Source organism: Acanthisitta chloris, unplaced genomic scaffold (assembly GCF_000695815.1).
Source record: "Acanthisitta chloris isolate BGI_N310 unplaced genomic scaffold, ASM69581v1 scaffold45793, whole genome shotgun sequence".
Classification (NCBI taxonomy): domain Eukaryota; kingdom Metazoa; phylum Chordata; class Aves; order Passeriformes; family Acanthisittidae; genus Acanthisitta; species Acanthisitta chloris.
The window spans coordinates 31,103-41,230 of record NW_008666250.1 but is presented as its reverse complement, the minus strand read 5'-3'; the positions used below and the strand labels follow the sequence as shown (position 1 = coordinate 41,230).

General features: G+C 39.4%; 1 protein-coding gene across 1 annotated transcript in view; it reads right to left on the bottom strand.

Annotated features, from left to right (window-relative positions):
• Positions 1-257: 257 nt before the first annotated feature.
• The window catches only part of PHF21A (PHD finger protein 21A), a gene marked incomplete at its 5' end in the record, with an annotated part of 26,725 nt that continues 16,854 nt past the window's right edge, over positions 258-10,128 (bottom strand). Inside the window, 4 exons of the mRNA XM_009072013.1 lie at positions 258-1,838; positions 3,777-3,880; positions 4,190-4,265; positions 5,868-6,023. Of these exons, the coding sequence (XP_009070261.1) occupies positions 1,584-1,838; positions 3,777-3,880; positions 4,190-4,265; positions 5,868-6,023 (591 nt within the window). The remainder of the gene's footprint in view (positions 1,839-3,776; positions 3,881-4,189; positions 4,266-5,867; positions 6,024-10,128) is intronic.

Sequence of the window (10,128 nt, the reverse complement as noted above, 5' to 3'; positions counted from 1 at the left end):
ACACTGCCAACTGCTTTTCTCTGCATTACAAACACACGAAAGAATGGGAAAGAGATGGTAACAGCAGAGACCAGCCTGACAAATCCTCCAGGTGGGGTGAGATCCAGCACTGTACGATTTGATTCTCTTTACAGTTTAGCCAGTAGATGTATAGTATACTCTAAGGAAACTGTCCCATTGGATTTTAAAACACAAACACAGCAGAATGTCATCATAAATAAGCAAAGTCTGTGTTAAAAAATTCTAAGTACACAGCATTTTCTCCAGTTCTGACACCTTTTTAATAGAAATCACTTGTTTAGGAAACAAATAGCACTTTTGTAATTTTTTTACAATGTTTCTTACCTTGATCTTATTTTAAGTAACACTAGGAAGACCTCAATATCTTTTATTTTCCTTTTTAATTTAAAAAAGTCGGGGTTTCTTCCCCCAGATACAAAGATTTTGCCCTTGCATAAAAAAACAGTGCCCAAAACGATGACACAAGGACTCACAAAGACTCACTGTATCTCACTGACACTATTACTTCTAATCTATACCATGCAAGGTCCCATCTACCTCTTTAATTATACTGTCAGCCTGAAAAACAGCTTTTCTATTCCTTATTTAGTTCTTGTTACCGAAAGAAGAGAAAGGAAGTGAAAGAAAAGGACATTTCTCTGTTGAGTTCACACATCTGGGTCATGTGCTACTTTGTTCAGGATACCTTTGTTGTTTATAAATACAGAAAAGGGCTGGAATCTCATTTTCAAGTAATTGATGCACATTTTCTCTTGGGACACCTCTGTCCAGTGCTCCAAGCTGACCCTGGATTCTGGCCCTCTATTGTCCCGTTCCCATCGCAGACTTTCTGGATGAATGTGAGGACCCAAACCAATTCTGCAAAGCATGTCTGTTGTTTAATGTGAAGAAACGGGATTAACCCCAAGCTGTCGGGACAGTAGAACATCTGCTGGTTTCTCAGTGAAAAGTCCATCTCCTTTCCTTTTGTACATCTCCTGTCTAAACAATAGTAAATACTGCTTATTTGATAGACTTGTCCCCTCTGGGCACTGGGATTTGATAATTTATATTTCTGGTTTTTTGGTTTAATAGTACTGAGAGTTTAGAAACAGGAAAAGCCCACAGGCTCTTTGGACTTGTTTTTGTTTTCCCCTAGCTAAACAAACTGTTCTGCAAATAAGGACTTGAAACCTGCTCTCCTCCCTTATCCCTGCTCCTCACCCCAAACAAAAATAAAACAAACCTATAGTGGCTGTGGAGGCTGCTGCAGGCACACACTGGTGTAAAATATAGAGAGAGTAAATATATTATTTCACTTGGCATGGTGCTGGCAAAGAACCCCCAGCTGGCACTATTCATGTAACATGATCCAAACTTCGCATGTACACACAGAATAAGAAGGATCAATTGGCAAACTCCGGTGCCGCCTGGCACAAGCATCTTCACGCTCTCTCTGGAACCAAAGAACTAAAGAATTCTGCACTTTCCAGAAGAAATCCAGTTTTGCTTTTCTAGAGTTTCTTTATTTTGCTCTTTCTCCTCGCCGCCACCTCCCTTGGCTCCTTCTTAACTTCACTGTGTTATTTAGTCTCATCGCCCTTGTTACAGTTCACCATGCAGCTCGGGGAAGGGGAGGGGACTAAGGTGGAGGTGGCAGCATTAGTATTGTTAGTGGAGTCCATGCCATTGGAGATGGCTACTGAATTGACCTCAGAGTTTATGGGTTTTGAAAGGTCGATGCCTTGGATGAGGCGGATCAGCTGTTTTACCTTCTCCAAGGAGCTGTGCATCTCCTTCTGTTTTGCAAGGATGGTATTCTTCATTTCCATGCATTTCTGCAGCAAAACAGAAGAGCAGTAATAAGTTCAAGCTTCTGAATGAAAGAAGGTAAGAGAAGGAAAATGATGTTCACAGATCTAAATGTAAGTACCCAGAAAAGATTGCAGCTACAATTTCACTTTTCCAGTCTACTTGAAAAAGAGTGTCTGGGCTGTGGTCACAGGAGAATCCCTATTTGCAGGCTGAGGGACTAAATTGCCAGGGTGTAGCTGTCACCTGGTATGGCTCCCTTTCATTCCAAGGTGTTGTGCAAATGAACACACACAGCTCCATCCTTCTGTGTTCCTTTTAAAGGGAAAGTTTCAAGTGTATGTTCTCACTGTTTTTCCTATTAGTATTGCATTACTGAAATTACTTTAGCTCACATCTGCAAGCTCAGGCATCCTACTGCAGCTGACTGCTGACAGTGTGTGCACACCATTAAGGGGATACAGCCTTTGCTTTCACGTACATTTTAGCAAGAACATCACTTCCTTCTCCAAAAAATAAAGGGACACTTGAAAAGCAAAACAAACTCCTCCTCACTTCAAAATCTTATTTTGTGGCCACTTCTTTCACTTAGAAGTGGTAGTAACATAGCTAGCTCATCAGTTAAGAATCAGGGTAAGATAACTTTTTTAAAAAGGCCTCAAATGATGCTTTGAAAGTGAAAAACTGCTTATATGTATATTTGAAACTCTCAAAAATGAGGAGACTGTAGCTATGTCTGTTACATTCAGATTCTTAGATGAAGATGACAACCTTCTCACACTTTTTAAATCTTATCCATGCTGATCTCCAGACACTCTTGGTTTTAGTTTTACTATTTTCACACACAGCTCATGGAATCATAGTAACACCACAAAATCTAGACCTAATGTATTTTGGAGAGATCCAATATAAGTATAAACAATGACATGATGATGGAAAATAAACTGTTCTCCTTACCCACTGCCAATTCCATATGTCAAGGGTTTACATCTGCCTGGGTACCTCACTGAGAAACAGTGCTGGTGCTCTAATGCTGCACAGGTTATGCCAGCTACTGCTAACCATAAGACAACAGTCTCCAGAACTGTTTACCACCACCTCTCACTACTTGTCTGCTTACAATCATTTTATTTGTATTGTCAGCACTGAGTGGTCTGTAAACATAGAATACTTTTCTTCTAATAGACAAAGACAAGCAGCCTGGAAAGTGCATCTCTATTTAAAAAGAAAAGTCTGTACTTCTGTATCCAGCCTTACAGATGCTGCCACATAGGGTATTTCAGTATTTTTCATTCTGTGATACTGCCCAGGGCTGCACTAAGTGAGGGGCTCAAACTTTACACTGTCAACTCATGAGACTGATTTGCATATGAAGGTGAGTAGAGTGAAAAAATTAATATGTATGTTCCAATTACTGTGATAAACTAAGGTGGAAACTAAAGCTTCCTGACTAAGTATGACATTGTCCAATTAATATTATGCAGAGGCATGCACAGTGTCCAGCTGCTGACTGCCAAGGCAACACGTCAAGAGCCTGAGAGTCAGTCGTGAGTAAACTTTTGCATCAGGAAGGTCTGGAAAGCTCACCAAGACTGTAACTCTCAGTACACACAGAGCCCTGAACATTCTTGTCTGAGTAAGCCACTGGAGAATTTGACTTAATCCACTGCCCACAGATGATAATGCTCTGGGTCATTTTTGTCACCTGGTGACATTATAGATCACTATATGTTTACATACATGGTCAGTATGGATCATCTGTAAAAGACTCAATATAAGTGTATGCTGCCTTTATTTCATTCCCACTCCCCAAAGTTCTAAAAAGGAAAGGAAAGTGCTCACTCAATTCTCAGTGAATTCAGTGGAAGACAAATCTAGTACATGGAATCACTCTATAACAGTTTTCTCTCTCCATTTTGGCACCAGAACACAGGTAACAAGTTATTTGGGAGGACAATACTCACTGTTATAGAATTGCTGAGCTGTTTGACCTTCTGCTCTAGTTGTTCTCTTTCCTGTTTTAAATCTGAACTCCATTTGAGTAGTTTCTGTTTTTCCTCTTCTTTTGCTGCAAAATAGAGTATTAAACAGAATATTTAAGATGTTTCTGTTAAAACAGTGGATAGAGTGTCTAAACTGCTTCATGCGAAGAGGGTAATTGTGCTGAAAGTCAATTCAACAACTTGTGCACTGAATTATCCCCACAATTTTACCTACATACACATGCATCACAGAAGGCTTAACAAATATTATGCTGCCATTAAGGTTCTTCCCATTTAATTTCCTTTTGTAAAGGAAGTACCATTCTATTCCATTCCCAAAATAAAAACTTCCATGATTAAAAGTGAAAGAAAAGTGCTGTTCACCATTTTCCTACCTGCTTTATATGCAATATATGAATGAACAATTGCTAAGGTTCCCGGCCATGGGATTGCTTCTTCCTTCTTTAGCATCTGAAAGAAAATTGTTTATAGAGATTTAGCTCAGAAAAAAAATCTACCTCTGAGAAAGCAAAAAGGAGAGAAAGAAAGAGGCAAAGACTGAGGATTTTCTTTCATGGATATCACTAGCCCCAACCCTGTTGACATGAAACTTCACAGACTGAGATACTGAGATTTAACAGAGGGAATTATTCACAACTCTATTGTGGCTCCCACTGAACAGGCCTGTTCCTTACAAATGTCAGCATTTTCTTAAATTCCCTCCACGGCCACAAATAAAGCCTACTAATGAGACTGAACAACTTAAAAGAGGAATGAAAGGATAATATATCGGAACTCAAACTTGCCAGGAGCCATAAGCATCATTTCATGGTTCAGACAAATTGCTGATCTTAGTTGTTCTGGGAGAAAAGTCTCTATGCCATACATTCAAACATCACACTTCCTGACTAGTAAAACATGAAACCATCCCATCTCCCCTTCTTATCAGAATCATCTTAATAGAGTTGTCAAACTCTCATTGTAAGGGTAAGCACCATTTATGTCTTTCGGATACTTCCAACATTTTGCTTCCTTATGAATTCTATTTTGAGAGGAAAGACACATTTTTAATAAGTGATCACAGTGATTTTCTCAGAAGACAGAGGAGTTGGTCAGTTTACAGTGAAATGACTCAGATTTCCCCCCCCCCCAATTTAGTGGAACCTATCACAGAAATATAAAGTGGAGGGATAAGGAGAGAGTAGGCAAGAGCAGGAAAAGGGAAGGGGCAATACTCCCTCCTCTCTGGCAACTGCTGACCAAGTCACTTGAGTTTTGCATTTTCATTCTTCTGAGCAGCATACTGTACGTCAGGCTGTTTTCTGACATTGCCATCTGGCTAACCGAAGGTCATGTGGGTGACCAAGCAATATGCTATGTTATACAGAACACTAACAGCTTCAGACTGCCAATTATCAGCAATCTTTTGCAACTTCTGGAGTTCCATGGAAGGGTTAGGAATACAATAGCTTATTCCTTCATCTTGTAATCTCAATGCAATTATAAACAAAATATTAAAATATTATCTGCACACTTCAGCTGTGTATTTTCAGAGAGGGATCTGGAAGGAAGAACCACCACACTCTATCCCTATCCTCACACTGATGCTGGATGATATTATTAAAGAGATCACTAAAGACAACCTCTCTGATGTTTGATTTATATGAGCAAACAGGGACTTCTATTTGCTCTATCTATTGAGGTAGGCTTGTGCAAATGTTTTATTTATTTGTCCAGAAGAATATACTAATAGCTGTTGAAGAAACAACGAGCTTAAGATGAACAGCAAAATTTCTATGTGCCATAGAAAATCTTTCCCAGAACTATGCATGCTTTGGCACCAAAAAAGAGTGAGGACAAAAGGGTAACAAATAAAGACCCCAAATTTGGGAGCAAGGACTAACACAGAGGTAATGTGATGAAATTCACATGGGCCTTATTACAAATCAAATAGATTTGTTCAGTGTCAGGCTGTCTTGGTCTAAATAACCCAAGCAATCTTGTTATTTTCTTTAACATCAAAAAATCTTCATAGTGTATTCACGTACACTCTCCCTGTACGTGAAACAATACCTGGTCTTGACATTTGGGACAGATCCACATGCCCTTGGGAATGGTTTTCAGAGGTGGGTCCAGACAGTCCAGGTGATAAACACGTGAACATGTGTCACACATCAGCAACTGCCCGCTTTTCCTGCAAACACTGCAAAAATCCTCATGGATATCACCCTGTAAAATTGAGGAGAAAGGACGTGGGTGAGAGAAAGACAGAGAGAGAAGGCAAAACGTGAACTTTGGCTTTTGATATCTACATCCTAGTTGAATTCAAAGTTCACAGCACAAACAATTTCTAAGGGAATTCCAAAAGGTCAAGCCCTTTTTAGACTGTGAAACAGAAAAACCAGGCAGGATGTCAGAAACACTGACATCTGTCCTCCCAAGCACTCCCTCTGCCCTCCCAAGGCAAAATGACACAGCAAACACTTATTACCATAGCTTCTCTTAACAACCTCTACCCCATAGCTTTTCTTCTTTAGGATTCCCACTTTACCCTACTCTTTTTATTTGCCTGATGTGATGAGCTACCCACTTTCTTAACCCTCCTCATTTCTGGATGTAAGCCATTCACTCCAGGAATGCTGATGAGGCTGGCTCTTGCCACTAACAGTATGTAAGAAACCCCAACTGAGTGACTTAAAAGAACACTGTCAAATATTTAGGTCACCTTTAAAAATGAAACTGTAAGGAAAAGGTGTTGTGCTTGTAAATGAAAAAGAATAGAATTAATCATGTTCTGAGACAATTCTTTTTACTTCACTTAGGCCACCTCAAGTTGCGCCAAAAAAGCTGTGACTGAAAATTTTCTAATTCTCACCACCCCTGGGCTGTGCTGGTAACTCCATATATTCAAGGCCCTACCTGGAGTCTGAAACACACACTTCTCCCTGACCTACAATCAAGTTTTACACACAAACCAGATCTGCCAGACTGTGATCTTAAGACCTGTGTGTTGAGTGGAACTGCAGGTACATGCTCCCCCTGTATGAATATTGACACATGCAAGGTTTCATTTTGACACATATCGTCTTTTCCCATGTGCCAGTAAGTTCTATCAGTTTGGAGGGATAGCAGATTTGGCCATGCACTTACACATTAAGTTCCCAGGCAAGAAAAACTAATCTCCACTCTGGATAAAATAATACATGTTAGAGGAATGACACACAAGCAATCCGCTCAGGTTTCTTCCTCCCAGCTCTATTGCTGATGAGGCCCTTCTTCAAAGTGAAGGCTGTTCTTCTCTTAATTCCCAAGGTTAACACTGATGTCATGTTTTGTAAAGCATCAATCTTTAGTGAATTTTCAGTGCCATGTTTTGGTTCTGTAACTCCCAGCAATCACTGAGAGATGAGTTATGCTATCGCTTCTTCCTTTAACACCAACGAGTTCCTCAGTGTTAAATGAACAAGAACATTTCATGCCCCTTGCAAATATTTTTCTCTATCATGCATTCTATGACTACAAGGAAAAGCAAAACTACATGTCCTAAGATGCTCTGGTTGCCTCAGGCTACACAATGGTTCTTGGTAACTGGCTCAGGTGCAAAATTACTGTGTGCTGAAAACCAAACCTATTATGTCTAATACCCTACAGAAAGAGACCTACAAAAGAGACACATGCAGCTGCTTCTTGAGGGAGAGATATTTAGAAACTTAGACCCAGAATATTCCCAATTCAATGGAATGCTGCAAAACTCGTAGTGATACAGCTGACCAGTGTGCAGTGCACCTGAATGCATGGAGATGACAAATGCATGGAGATGACATGCACAAATCTGGTATTCTTGGTAATGCAAAATTCAGGCCATTTCCTCAGAATTAATAGCCATCCATACCAAAATCCCAGCCACTGTTTAACTCCAAAGAAATGCCCCAGATTTTGTGGGCAGTTAATAAATATATGCATAAAGGGGGACTGGATTTGTTGTTGTGCCATGCATCCCACTAACAGCTTCTGAACCAGCTCTGTGCAGGCTATAGGCAGCCAACTTAGGTGAGAGCAGAGCTCACTGAGGCTGCTCTAACACATGCTACAGGCTCAAGGACTGAAGAATAATTTCAGAACAGATACTGTAAAAGGTGATTGAACATCACTTTTTGCTCTACTTCCTCTTCATCAAGGGACCAGGAAAATAAACTAAAGCTTTCTGGACAGCTAACAGTTTTCTTTATTTTTAAAAAGTGTCTAGAGCAGCAGAGCCTGGCTTGAGGAAACAGAAGTGAATAATATAGTATCAGATACAGTCTGTGTGTTTGAATATGTAATATCTACAGCTATATGTACCTTTCACTGGAACAACATGGGAAACAAAATATTCTGCAACAGGAATTGTTCATGACCATAAAAATAAAGATGATCATAATGTATGATGCAAATTATTTAAGTTATCAGAAGAAATAATAATTCTGGCATTTCCTAACTTTTATGGGCTTGATCTTGCAATCTGAATGTTCTGTAATCCTCCTCTCAATTGAAATGTTTTGATATAAAAGCTTAGTAATAAAAAGACATTTGGTGACCACAGGCTTGAACCACCACTAGAACAGAAATTTTTGCACAATTCTTACTGCTGTGCAATTGACCTTCAAGGGCAATTGCTATCTTCCAGGTGAATATGCCACTACTGCATGAGGGAGAACCACACATAACCAAGTTATTCACAGCCAAATGCCAAATAAGAAAAAGGGAAAAAAAATGAGAGAGAGAAGAATAAAAAGAGCTTTTGCTCAATGCTGCCTACTGCATTACTTCCTTCCTTTCCCCAGGTTCTATTCCAACTTTCTACCCCTCGATCCTTATCACCAATCCCATCTCAAGTTTCTGCTTCATCCTCCCTTTAAAATTTCTCCCTGTCATTCGGTGAATGACATTTCAGGAGAAATGCAAGAAGGCCATTCTGGGCCACAGAGCCTGGTGCCAAGTGCTTGGCCTGATTTGCAATATTCATAGGCTGGCTAAACACAAAGATTACTCAAGTGTTAAATCAAATTTCCATTCTAAAGCCTATAGGAACTAGACCTTCTCGGCAAATAAACGCAGAAGTATTTTAAAGATAGGCAAAGCTGTAATTTTCTTCTTATACCTGTCTGATGAACTGCTCATTTGTTTTAACTGAGACTTCTGAAATAGCCTTTTCCTTAGGTGTGCACTTAGTGTATTTTCATTTTTAAGTCTCCAAAAGCTGGAGGCTGTAACTACAGACACCTTCTCTTCTATCTCGAATAAAGAGACCTTTCTATATTCACATCATCTGCTAACAGTGTAGACCCTCTTCAGCATGACATGGTCTGGCCTCACTGCCAAAAGAAGGGATCTTGCCTTCTCTATATGCCCAGACACCCATTTTACCCTGCATGAAGCTGGCACAAGAGCATGTGTGTCTATAAAATTAACTGGATTAGGGCATGACCTTGGCTAAGACTAACAATTTTTATCTATGCCAGTTCCCTTATGGAGATCACAACGTGGCCTCAGATATATCTGTGCTGAAACAACACAGGAGACATTTAGGGGATGAGAAAAGACTGCTGGTGACAGGCAGGACAGTTCTCCTCAGTGGTAGCACCCATCATAAGCACAAACATTTCAGTGGATACTGCATTCTACTTCTAATTAAGTTGCAAGGTCCCCAAATGCCAAAGAAATAATTTTCCTCTTTGTCTTCATATCCAGCATGACTTGGACTGTTTCTGTTTAAACATATAGTACTTTTCCAGCACTATATTGCACTTTTCCAGCCAAAGTGCTAAAGATTTTCACAAGTGCTGCTAAGTTCTCAAAACTCAGAGGGGAAGTGCACGCAGCATGGCAAATATATAAATGGAGGAAACCAAATCACAAAAAAGGGATGTGAGTGCACAAGCTTATACAGCAATTTTATGAAAACATATTAACAGAAGACTACCTTCCAGCTCATGATGGCAATTGGAAACCATTTCTCTATGATTAGCAAGTAAGAATTATAAGATGCAGTGACAAAAGAATAGATCTTTCCAGTATTTCGCTGTGTCTGAAAATTCACATTTTGCTTATTTTTAAATTATAAAAAGTTTTATGAGCACTTTGAAATATATTTTCTGCTTTTACATGTACCTTATTTTGAATGGAATTCAATATCAAATATTTCTGAAAAGTCTATCAAATTAGCCCAATTGATAGTGAATGTATTTAAAGAGACTTTGGTATACAATTCTTGAAAAATATTAAATCCTTTTAAAATGTGAATGCTGTTGCACATGTATAAACTAAATGCCTTGCCTGGAAATGTTAAAGGGGA